Genomic DNA, 13,663 nt, shown 5'->3' with positions numbered 1-13,663 from the left:
CCAAGGGGGGAAATTTCCCCCAAAATTATGGATAGGGGTTTATGGAAATTTTAACTTTTGTTTTTTTAAAACAAGTTTTTGATAAAAATTTGGGGCCTTTCGTTTATTTGGAACAAAAAGATATAAAGGCCTTTTAACATTGGTTTTTTTAAATTGGGTTTTTGAATCAGCAGAAAATTAGATTCTGAACTTACAACTTTGGTCCAACCGTTCAATAAACAGAGCTGTACGTGTATTAAGACAGTTTGTTGATTCTCTGTTACAGGTGTGACGGAGGAGCCTGGACGTCCGGTGGTGATCCAGGTTTCAGGGTCAGAAGCCCTGCTGGTTTGGGAGCCCCCCATGGCTGATTGTAACACTCCTGTTACTGGCTACAGAGTGGACTACAGGAAGTTTGGTAAACACATCTTACACTGAATCATTTAAATTAAAAGAATAATATCATGTGTTGGATTTTATGGCACATATTACAGTCTTGAGAAGTTATATTGACTTGAAACCTCCTGAATTTACTGGGGGCCACGGTGGCTGAGTGGTTAAGGTGTCCCGACACTTTATCACTAACCCTCCACCACTGGGTTGCGAGTTGGAAACCTACGTGGGGCAGATGCCAGGTACTGACCGTAGGCCGGTGGTTTTTCTCCGGGTACTCCAGCTTTCCTCCACCTCCAAAACCTGGCACGTCCTTAAATGACCCTGGCTGTTAATAGGACGTTAAACAAAAACAAACAAACCTGAATATACTTTGAAGTTGAAAAGCTTTGAATTTATGTTTTGTCTTAAAAAAACCTTGGTTTTATAATTATTCATTGCAGAAACATAATTATAAATATTGGGAAATGTACTTTCAGTTCAAATGAGAGAGTCTCTTAATTGGTTAATTCTAAAATTAAAACGTGACAATTCAAATGTGAAGTGCATTATGTATCTCTAGACTTATGATAGACATAAGAAAATTGGTGATTTCTGTATGAAAGTTCCTTGAAAAATCTTTTATGGCCTTAAAAAACTTTGCAATGGCCTTAAATTTCATCAGATCTATTAGCCTTAGTTTTCTCTGGCACTGACACCATGTCTGGTGTAGGGCCAAAGTGCACTACTATATGAAAACGTGGAATTCTCCAACAGAGTTTGGGGTTGATTTTGATGCAAACACATAACACAAACACATAACACCTACCTTACATTTTTGGATAAATGAGATATTTATTTACCCCCCAAAACACCCATTTAGTCCCAAATCGATGTTCTGTTCCTTCCGTATAGACCTTTTGACAGATTTGAATATTTTTGGAATGACTTAATTTTAAATTTCTTGTACATGGTAAAGTATGACTATTTAAAACATTCCGGGGATTACTTAGGATCAATGTCAACCTTATGAATGTTTGGATACATTGAAACATTTAGGAAGCTAGGTGATGTTTAGGATATGTGTAGCGGGCTGGACTGGGTCGATCATCGGTGACCAGGTAGCTCAATTGATAGAACATTCGGCTAGTGTTCGGATGTCCCGGGTTCGAACCCCGGTCTGGCCGCTACATTTTCTCTTCTCCTGTTACAAAATTGGCACCCAACTAAAATACCCGCGGTGGTGGTATAAGGGTCCCATGTGTCTTCGAGGGCGAAGATTTGAAAAAAAAAGGAGGGAGGTGTGTAGCGGGACTGAACTGGGTCGATCATCGGTGACCAGGTAGCTCAATTGGTAGAACATTCGGCTAGTGTTCGGAGGTCCCGGGTTCGAACCCCGGTCTGGCCGCTACATTTTCTCCTCTCCTGTTACATATGTAGCGTAATGTGACATTGAATTTTCTGTTGAATCTCGTAAAGAAATAATCTATTTTTAGAAAATTCAAAATAAAATGAAGCAATCTTGAAGTACATGTATTTAATTTAGAATTTGTTATCATTTTTACATATACATATTTCTTATTTAACATCAGATAAATTTTCCGAATGTTTATCAGATTCTGTTCTTTATATTGTTCCGTGCTATAGGAGATGAATCATGGACGGTTGCTGCCAATGTGATTGACGAGTGTTGCCTAGTAACTGGTCTACTCCAGGGGCGGAGCTACAGGTTCCGTGTATCCTGTGTGAACAAGTTTGGCATCAGTCCTTACAGTGTAGCATCAACAGAGGTGAAGACAAGAACTGACCCAGGTAAGTAAAATATCTTATCAGATCCTTTAAATTGATTTATAGAGAGGTATACTTCTACATTTCACACATAAATTTAATTGGTTAATAGAGAGAGCTATACATGTTGTACATAAATTGACTCTAAAGACATTATAGAACAAAAAAATGCCAGATTTTTAGTCTCTTGTGCTGTATCCAGCTTCACTGAACTGGTCATGGTTATCTCCCTTTGATTCACAGATGCCAAGGTCACAGTTGATAAGTATATGGCAGCCCTTCTTGCCAGACAGAGGGAAGTGGAGACACGCCCCTCGCCAGCCTCAAGCAGAAAGGGGTCAGAGGTCAACTCCTTGGGTCTTACACTGATGGAGGGATCACCTGAGGAGTCCTACAGCTTCCTTAACACTCTGTACAGGTAGGCTGTGATCTGTTGGTCAAAGGTCAAGGATAGAAAGGTCAAATATATTGTGTTCGCCTTGTATGCATGACCATCTGTGATGAGGATGTCTCCGGAGCAGATTTCAGTTGCTAATTTATGCACTGGCATCAGCCTTACAAAAAAGATGGCGGTTACATGTGTATACCAAAATGTAGTCAGCTGCCAGCTGTATGACCTTGAGCATAAATATTTAAAAACAGCATATTACAAGTTTCCAAAACATTCCTCAGTCACTGTTTCATGTATGGACATGCAGACTTAGGAAAGAGGTAAAAATGTGAATGTTGTATGTCACATAAACAAGTTAAGTCTCCGAGACCTCTACTTGACCTTTTACCCTGCATTGATTGTGAACATGAAAACGAATGATAATACAGATGTTCGGACCATAATCTTGTCTAGTTTTTCCTGAATGGACATCTGCAAACTTTGGAAATATTTGTAAGTGAGAATTTGACTTGTCATTAACTAAAGTGGGGTCACTGTGACATTGTCCTTACTGTATTACATCATTGTACTAAAATATATTATCATAATATAGGCTCCCAGACCATACACAATGTATGATATTTTTTAGCCATGGTTCAATGTAATGACCTTCTGAAGTTTTCAATCTATAAACACCTTATATAATTATATATTACCTATAAGATATAATTTCAGATAACTTTAATTTACCACATTTATTGTAAAATGATACAGTTTCTGTTTATATAATTATGTAGATATATATTTCGAAAAATATTTGAGGTCTAGATAAATCCTTGATTCAGTTAAATCAAGTTTTGTTTTTGTATTTTAATAATCCGTTCTTTTTTTACTTTTTTTCAGTGGCGGCTTCTCCGACTTAGTTTGCTGTAGAAAATCAAACAGTAACACACTCTATCTTGGAAAGATTGTCCCTGTTCAACCTGACAATATGGATGCAACAAAGCATGAATATGAAATTTTAAAGACTCTCTGCCATGAAAGAATCGTCTCCATGTACGAATGTTATCTGTACAAAGACAGTCTGTATATGGTGCTGGAGTTTCTGTATGGACTCAATGTCATTCAACATCTGTCCTTCAAAACAAAATACACGGAGGATATGGTTGCCAGGGTGTTACGCCAGGTCCTGGACGGTGTCGAGTACTTACAACATGAGGGTGTTGTCCATCTGAATCTTCAGCCCAGCAGTGTCGTCATGGTGAGTCGCAGACACTTGGACATCAAACTTGTTGACTTCAGTCTGGCCCGAAAGGTCGCCCAGGAAGGCGATGTGATGACCATAGAAGGCTTCCCAGAGTTCATTGGTAAGTAAACAACGATTTGCTCATGATAACGGTGGTTGTATAATCATACATATTTATATTTGATCTCCAGAAAAGAATTTACAAAATCATGATTACATAATTTGATTTAAAAGTCAACTAGTACCCTGAAAAAGATTTGGCAAGAAAAAGTGAAATTGTAAGTAAGATTTAGTTCACTATACCTGGCTCAGCTTGTAGAGCCAGGGATTATCATGCTGGATACCTAGCCAGAATTTCTGATGTCTATTGTAGGGCCAGAACGCACTACTATATGAAAATGTGGAATTCTCTGACACAGTTTGGTGTTAATAGATTTTGGTGCAGACAAAATAAATATGACATGACAGAACACCTACTTTACATTTATGGATAAATGAGATATTTATTTTCTCGAACCACCCATTTAGTCCTGTTTGTCATACAGCTAGTATTCAATGTAATAGTTAGCTTTGGCCCTGCACCAGATGGACTAGGTCGATCATCGGCGATGAGGTAGCTCAATTGGTAGAACATCCGGCAAGTGTTCGAATGTCCCCTTTTTGACCCTATCAGGCCGTGCATTTTTCCACTCCTCTTATACATTTAGTGCCCTGACCAAACCTTAGTTCAAGTGATGTGAATACTTGACAAGGGAAAACCCAAACCTGGGTCGTGAGTTGTTATACCCCCGCAACGAAGTTAGGGGGGTATACTGGAATTAGGTTGTCTGTCCGTCTGTCTGTAGACACATTTTGTCCAGACAACTCCTCCTAAACCCATGGGCCGATTCCAATGAAACTTAACACAAATATTAATGATCAAGTGAAGATGTGCATACCACTTTCTTTTTCTCAAAATTATGGTTGCTATGGCAACTGGTCACTATAAACATGTTTTCCGATAAGAACCATAACTTTAAGTTTGTCCAGACAACTCCTCCTAAACTGAAGGGCCGATTTCAATGAAACTTCACACAAATATAGAGGACCATGTGTAGATGTGCATGCCACTTTCTTTTTCTTAAAATTATGGTTGCTATGGCAACTGGTCACTATATTACTGGGTTATCTTAGCCTCTAATTAACAGTTCCAATTCACCATTGACTCGTGCAGATTGCAGGGGTATTAGTCAGTCATCCTGGCGACAGTTCTAGGAGGTCCTGGGTTCGAACCCTTGTTTGGCCGTACATTTTCCCATTCCTCTTACACATGTAGAGCCACATATATAGAATCAATTACCATTATTATTTTTTTTTTTTTTTAATTACAGCACCAGAAGTTCTCGCCAAGGAACCAACTTCATTCCCAGCGGATATCTGGACTATTGGGACTTTGGCCTTCCTCCTGTAAGTAAACTTTAATTACATAAATGTTGATCCTCCCTCGGAAAATAGTTTGAAGCTAATTCCTCTCAGTGTTTTGTATTTAAGCCAAAAAAAGATGTAGATCGGTATTGTTTTTGGAGCCATGTAATAGCATTTTTACAAAAAAATCAGGTATAAGATTTATAATGAGGGCTTAGACATTTGGTCCTTGTTACAATTTTAACAGGGGCCAGTAGTGGACATGTACTGTTTTATCAATAACCAGTGATATAATACATTCTTTGGATAGAATGCATATAACGTATGTCATTGTCCCAGTAAATCCTAATAAGTCTGAATTGATGTGAGAATTTCTTCCAAATTAATAATTCTGCAGAATGTTTATTTTCCTGCTCATTATATGTTATCAGACTGAGCGGTGAGTCTCCATTTGCAGCGCCGACAGAAAAGGAGGTGTACTCTAACATTGTGTACAATCGTTATGATGCCCATGGATTGTACGAGAATGCTACGAGGGAGGCCCTCAAGTTTGTGTTCCAAATTCTCAAGAGGACACCAAGGTATAGTCAAAAAAAAAAAAAAGAAGGAAATTAAAGTTATATATTTGGTTTTAACAGTATTTTATTTTGTAAACAGCAAAGTTGTACACATTACATGAATGTAAGGAGTTATATATTTGATCTGTTATACTATTGCTTACTATTACACAGAAGTGAAAATTGTGCACGTGCTGAACAGCACAGATAATCTGCTTAGGAACATGCTATATGTGTACACAAATGAATCAATATAATCTCCTTTCTACGCAAGAAATAAAAACTGAAAAATTGCAATGTTTACAAGCTTTGACATCTCAACCAATAAAACCGCCAACATCAAAAGTACTATGTAAATTACAAAAACAAAGAGGAAGAACTAAAGTAGCGATTCCCTCAAAGTATATATAAAAAGTCTATTGCATAAAACTCCATGTTTTACACATCGTAAATCCAACCTCTGACACTATGGTTGTAAAATTGAGGAGTGTGATTATAACAGAAGTGAGTCATTAAACAACACCAGACCTGGGTAGGACTATAGTTTCACGCTGTGTACTTTTTATGCAGAATAAAAAGTATCCGGATACTTATTATGCAGGAGGTACATATTATGCATGACACCAGGCTCTCTTTCCTACATTGCTTGACATTTGAACTTAATACTTGAGGACACCTAGGACGTACAGTGTCCTGTATCTATAGTACATCCCTCTGAGCTACATTTTGCCCTTTGACCTACATCAAAGAAAATGTTGTTTTTTGGCTCTCTCTCTATGTATAAACTTTTAGTCACTGGAACTTCAGACTGGTAGCATATGGGTCCGCCATATTTATTACAAATTTATCATCCATCCATTCTTGGCAAATAATTTCACATCTGATGGGGGACTGTAATTTGTCAACTTGTCTTGTTGTATCTGTGTGATTATGTAATGTCAGACAGAAAGGAATAAACATCTGATTGCTCGGAGGTCTAACAATAGGTGAGTGTTAAATCGTGGGTAATGTAAAGGTATGAGGCAGAATATCTCCCAAGAATCATCAGAATTGTGCAAAAACTATTAGTGCCATTTCCCGACACTTATTCCCCATATCTTCTTATATTTCAAACACTTGGGTCCCCTGAGGGGCAGTCATGATAAATGAATCTCTATAAAAACTTATTTTTGTAGCAGTTAAAAACGTAACTGAAGATAACATATACTGCTTTAAGTCTCAGTTGACCTATTGCGATCGCCTTTTGTTCCGCGACGTCCGTCGTGCATCGTGTGTCGTCCGTTGTAAACAATTTACATTTTCAACTTCTTCTCAAATACTGACAGGCCTAGAGACCTGATATTGGGTCTGTAGCATGCTGGGGTAAAGGGCTTCCAACTTTGTTCAAATGGATGACCTTGACCTTCATTCAAGGTCACAGGTGTCAAATATGGTAAAATCTTTAAATGACTTCTTTTTGATAACCAAAAGGCCAAGCGACCAAATATTAGGTCTGTAGCATGCTGGGATGAAGGGCTACAAAGTTTGTTCAAATGGATGACCTTGATCTTTGTTCAAGGTCACAGGGATCAAATATGCTAAAATATTTAAATGACTTCTTCTTGATAACCAAAAGGCGCAGGGACCCAATATTAGGTCTGTAGCATGCTTGGATTAAGGGCTACCACATTTGTTCAAATGGATGACCTTGACCTTCATTCAAGGACACAGGGGTCAAATATGCTAAAATATTTCAACTACTTTTTCTTGATAGCCAAAAGGCCCAGAGTTCCAATATTAAATATGTGTCATAATGGGATAATGGGCTACCATGTTTGTTCAAATGGATGACCTTGACCTTCATTCAATGTCACAGGAGTCAAATATGCTAAAATCTTTGAACGACTTCTTCTTGATAACCAAAAGGCCCAGAGACCCAATATTAGGTATGTAGCATGCTGGGACGCAGGGCTACCATGTTTGTTCAAATGGATGACCTTGACCTTCATTCAAGGTCACAGGGGTCATATATGCTAAAATATATCAAAAATGACCGTTAAGGCCCATGGGCCTCTTGTCTTCTTAGTACTGTAGGTCTTCAATTAATATATTTTTTTTACTTTCATATCCAGACAGAACAAAAAGACCTATAGGTGTAATTTGTTAAGAAATATGTTCAGGGAAGACAAAAATCAGTCTATAAAAGAATACCAAAATGGTATCTTGGAGCTTTGTGTAGGCTTCATGCAGTTAAGGGACTGCCTTTTCCAAGATTACTTTACTACATTAACCACTGTTATAACTCTTTGAAATTACTTTTAAATGTTTATTTAAACCATGATTTGCATTTACTCTAGAAATCGTCTGACAGCTACCAGATGTTTGGAGGATAAATGGCTTCAGGTTACTGACGTCATGACGAAGTGTCGTAAGAACATTGTCTTCTCGACTTCCAAATTACGCACCTTCTCCAGACGATACCTTGTAAACAGAGCTCTGGATATGTATCCCATGATTCATGAGGAAACTCCATCTCCCATATCAGAGGAGCCTGAATTTGATGAAGAGGAGGAAGAGGAACCAACAGGCAATGTTGTGTTAGACGTAAGTTTCAGTAAAAATATTTTTGTATCATAAAGTACAATTTGATTCAATCGGTGTTGGTACAAGATGGCAAGAGGTTTTTATTTGCAACCAAATTGAGTCAGATTGAAAACCTGCATATTTCATTTCAAAAACAAAATTTAATGGTATAGACTTACCTAATACTCTGTCAGATGTTCGTTTAACCTTATAACACTAATCAGGAGATAAAAAACAATACAAATTTTTGTCAGGTGTGATGTCGGTCTAGATTAGAAAACATCTCTACCTGTATAGTTTGCGCACTTCCATCTTTGATCTTTATTTCAGTACAAAAACACGGTGCAAATTACACCGATTTTTACGGTTAAAACGTATGAGGAGGGCTAATATGTGAACCACTTACTGTATTTTAAAATTGATGATTGTGCAGAAGTGAATAAGGGAGCTTATTTAAGCAATGAACAGTGGTTTTAATGTTGTTATAGTCGATATGGCAGCAAGATGTATGGTGGGCAAATAGCATGGGAACCTGTTAGGGTTTCCATGCTACATTTGCCCACCATACATGTTTCTGCCATATCGACTATAACAACATTAAAACCACTGTTCAATACTTATATTTACATTGTCTTACCATTTTCGTTAACTTTGAAAAAAACTAAACCAACACAAAAAAATCCCGCCTTTTTTAATGTCACATGACCCACTGGGTGTTATAGGCGTATGGTGGCAACTGCCTCTTAGCATTGTGTCAATGGGGAAATGCGGAGCAAATGTAAATATTTGTGGATATATAAATGGTATCATTACTAGTTCTGTATATTGTTACCTTATACTTATCTCTCTCTTTGATAAGGAAACTGAAGAAACTTCATTGAAAGAAGACGGTTCTGAAGAGCAACCAATCAACAACGAGGTTGCAACTGTCAATTTGGATGAACCAATAGAAAATGATGTTATTCCTGAAAGTGAGGAATCGGTGGAAAATGAAGTTACTTTAGCAGTACCAGAAGATTCTGTGGACTCTGAAGGAAAAACAATGGAAGGAATTGAACAGTTAGCGACTGACATTGTTTCTTCAGCCATGGATGAAGCACTTCAGAAACCTAAACAAAGTTCTGGAGATGTTAATAGTGAGGCTTGAACATAGATTGTAAAAGTTTGACTTTAACTGACAGCTTTTGACCGATCATAGGAGTCAAACAACGCTCTTTGTTCTTTTGTGTGGATTAAAATTTTCTTATAGTCTCTCTCAGTGTAACAGTTTAAGATAAAAATTTCAGTTTCTGAACATCTTTGATTTGTTGTTTGCTGTTGTATAAGGCAATAGTGGGAGAATTCTGCTACTCAATTATCACACTGATGGTGCTGAAAAAGGAAACTTGGTGTTCCGTTTTCGTGATTTTTGCTCCGTTTTCTTTCGAACGGAAATAGATATATATTTTATTTGCTTTTTTGATGAGCTCTAAGTTAATATGTTGATTTTTGCTGTATTCAGTTGACTTTGGATTTGCTGTATAATATTGAAATGAGATCATATTAAATGTTGTTGTTGTCCTCAAAACCTCTGTACTCAGAAACATTAATTGAGCGCATATATATATTTGCTTCAAAGTGATAGCATTTCCGTAACTTATTACCTTTTTGTGATATAATTCTGATAATATTTGAAAATTAAAATTTGATGTTTAGTGATGATTTTATTAAAATGCTAATTAATCTATTTATTATAGTAAGAGTATTTTATAATAGACATTATATTGTTGCATATTAGCATAAACAAATTTGAAACACTTATTTAATTTAAGGCTATGCTGTTAGTTAAAATTCAATATATATATATATTATATAATTTATCGATGGCATTTATGTAATTACAAACTAATTAAGTATTTTATTCTACTTTGATACTGTAAACATTGAAATATTAATTTTTGGATAATTTCTTATTTATTCTGTTGACACACAACAGCTAATTTGATAAATCTGAATAACCAACCAGAATGCCACTTAATCATCAGCATAATACTGTGCAGATGTTATTAAAGGAAAATTTATATCATGGCATGCTATATAATGTAGTTGTCCCACTATAAATATTTCTCTGTTTACAGAACACTAGCTGTGTAATTACTCTCAGAGGACTTCATAGTGAGGTTATCCGTAAATTGTGATAAAAGCTTGTTAGCAATAATTTACCTGTAACTGCAACTTAGATTCATATTAACATTTAATACTTAAACCACTTGCGTAATGAACTTACACATTAAAAAAAAAAAAAATTTGATGACATTATTAATGAATGTATTTCAACAATAAGGTGTGTTGATATTAACGAGGTATATTAATATTGACAATGTTTTGTAGTTAAATTTAAAACTTTGAATCTTTTGAAAAAAAATCTTTGTGCTCTATTGAGATTTTGATAAAAATATACTTAATATAAAAAATATGTTTGTTTAAACTTTGAATTTCAAATTATTGTTCTGTTATAATGATAAAACGAATCAAATACATTATATTATGCAACAATATGTAAATTATAATTTTGATTTGGCTATCATTGATTAAAAAAATCTAAACAAGAAACTCAAATTAAAATATCTTCTATACAAAACCTATTAACGTGCAGATATTTCATAAATTAAAATATTTTCACAGAGATTGATAGTTTCACATGTTTTGTCTCATATTGTCTTGATAATTATATCTTAATATCGATATCAATATTAAAGGTATTGTGCAATAAAACCGTCCAACCCTACAAGGTATGTAGACTGTTCATCACCATATGATTGAACATTATCATGTGATTTTTCTCCAGCAGGCTCTGTGTTAAAATACCCATTTTTGATGCATTTCCATTAAATATCAGCTTTAGTGACAATGGTAATTAAGGTGGACAAACAAAGTCGATAAGATACAGATATTGTATACAATATTGAAGCGTAAGTACAGTCTGTAATACAATGTTGTACTAATGCATGTCATTGTTTTGGGTATATTTTACAATGTAAACAACATGCAGGTAATGCTATACCAGGACACCTATACATTGTATGCTAGCTGTATGTATTGTGCTGGTATAAGCTCACCTTGAAGTGAACTTGTCGCTGGAGTTACATGAAATTTATCTTGTCTTTGGAGATAAAATGGGTAACAGTGTTTTGAATTTACCTGGAATTGACCTTGTCTACAGAGTTCATTGAGGCCTTATTTTGCCTAGTTTTACCTGGAACTGACCTCGTCAATTAGGCTCGTTTACCTGGAATTTACCTTGTCTGTAGACTTCATGAGGGCCTTATGTTGTCTAGATTTACCTGGAATTTACCTTGTCTGTAGAGTTCATGAGGGCCTTATGTTGTCTAGATTTACCTGGAATTTACCTTGTCTGTACAGTTCATGAGGGCCTTATGTTGTCTAGATTTACCTGGAATTTACCTTGTCTGTACAGTTCATGAGGGCCTTATGTTGTCTAGATTTACCTGGAATTTACCTTGTCTGTAGAGTTCATGAGGGCCTTATGTTGTCTAGATTTACCTGGAATTTACCTTGTCTGTACAGTTCATGAGGGCCTTATGTTGTCTAAATTTACCTGGAATTTACCTTGTCTGTAGAGTTCATGAGGGCCTTATGTTGTCTAAATTTACCTGGAATTTACCTTGTCTGTACAGTTCATGAGGGCCTTATGTTGTCTAAATTTACCTGGAATTTACCTTGTCTGTACAGTTCATGAGGGCCTTATGTTGTCTAAATTTACCTGGAATTTACCTTGTCTGTAGAGTTCATGAGGGCCTTATGTTGTCTAGATTTACCTGGAATTTACCTTGTCTGTACAGTTCATGAGGGCCTTATGTTGTCTAGATTTACCTGGAATTTACCTTGTCTGTAGAGTTCATGAGGGCCTTATGTTGTCTAGATTTACCTGGAATTTACCTTGCCTGAGGACTTTACCAGGACTTCATATCTGGGGTTTACCTGGAGTGTAAGATAGTGGGTAATTTATTACAGACCTCCATCATCTTATATGTATGCGTTTCTTAATTTATGTGTGCTGTTTTCTTTTTCAGAAATAAAAATTAGTTTAAGAAAAAACATATTTGTTGCTTATTTTTCATCTCATCAGCTCACCGGGATGACGTTCAGGGAAGGTAATGCTCTTCCCAGTTTTCAGCATCATCCATAGGTTTAAGTTTTTATCTCACTTTTGTCTGTCATGGACCGTCGAAAAATAGCCATAAAAAATCATAATTAGATATGTTGCTGAAAAAATAGACCGAGTCGGGTTAAATAAGTTCTTTTTTGGTAAAACTGGTGAAAATTTCAGAATTAGTAGAAAATATGAAAAAAAATAGTACATTCGTGTCACCTAGTGACACTAGGGGAGGTCCAAGTACATGTAGATTGTAACTAATTCTCAAGTCTCTGTGTCTTCTATTGGTATTCTAGGCCTGCTGGCCTTGACCGGGATATATGACCTACTTTTAAAAAGGTACATGTAATTCTGAATTACAGCTCACTCGCTGAGCTATGTTTTCTTCTGAAACCTATTATGTAACAAATGCTGTTGCAACGAGTTTCACAACTAAACACCTACAATTATTTTATACTGAAAAAAGAGAGAGAGAAAAAACAAATAACCACGTTTCAGAACAGAGCAGTGTCTTTGCCAACAAATACCTCGGTATGGAATATGTTTTGATGTCAAATCCATGACGAATTTTGAAGTTACTAGCGACTTGTTCATTTCAGATCCACACGTCTTTTAATCAAAACCAAATGTTCTAATCAAAGCAACGAAAATGTTTACTCATCTGAAATTTAAACTAAAAAAAGATGAATAAGTTGTCTATCTGCCAAAGGACCAAACACATTAATAGGCGGTAACCTTGTGACTGAAATTACGCTAGCAAAGTTTTCATTCGATATTTAATTTAAGAGAAAAATAAGAGTAAAAGAGGTCATCTCATTCATGGCCAGATGGTAATGGAGGCGAATGCTAGACAAACACGAAAAAAGTCTTGTGGCGATTGAATGGTTCATAAAGACACTTTTGACGTCAAAGTGTTTCATTTAAACAAGAAAAGGAAACAAAATGCAGAAAGTAGACACGGGTGAAGGCATCAGATAAAGATCCAAAGTGTTGTCTTGGGGGAAGCAGATTTTTGGCATTTTAAGTTTCTGTCCTAAAAGCATTTCTCTAACACTGAACGGGTCCACTTTTTGTCTCTTTCTACGACCGTCATACAGTGGGAAAGTAGACCTGGGGTAGTTTATATTTTAGTGTATCAAAATAAACTAACAGAGGAAACGGAAATAACAACATAATCGTAATTCTAACCGGAAATCGATAAACGAGGGTAAAATACGTACACAAAATAT

The 13,663-nt window shown here is 36.1% G+C and overlaps 1 protein-coding gene across 1 annotated transcript in view; it reads left to right on the top strand.

The window, feature by feature from the left end:
• LOC117317411 (obscurin-like) overlaps positions 1-12,376 on the top strand; it is a 42,153-nt gene extending 29,777 nt beyond the window's left edge. The window contains 9 exon segments of the mRNA XM_033872222.1: positions 171-226; positions 266-397; positions 1,999-2,163; positions 2,383-2,557; positions 3,413-3,876; positions 5,126-5,201; positions 5,591-5,740; positions 8,053-8,299; positions 9,138-12,376. Of these exon segments, the coding sequence (XP_033728113.1) occupies positions 171-226; positions 266-397; positions 1,999-2,163; positions 2,383-2,557; positions 3,413-3,876; positions 5,126-5,201; positions 5,591-5,740; positions 8,053-8,299; positions 9,138-9,425 (1,753 nt within the window). The 3' untranslated portion in view covers positions 9,426-12,376.
• Positions 12,377-13,663: the final 1,287 nt, after the last annotated feature.

This window comes from Pecten maximus, chromosome 19 (genome assembly GCF_902652985.1).
Source record: "Pecten maximus chromosome 19, xPecMax1.1, whole genome shotgun sequence".
Classification (NCBI taxonomy): Eukaryota; Metazoa; Mollusca; class Bivalvia; order Pectinida; family Pectinidae; genus Pecten; species Pecten maximus.
This window is presented reverse-complemented; position numbering and strand designations above follow the sequence as displayed.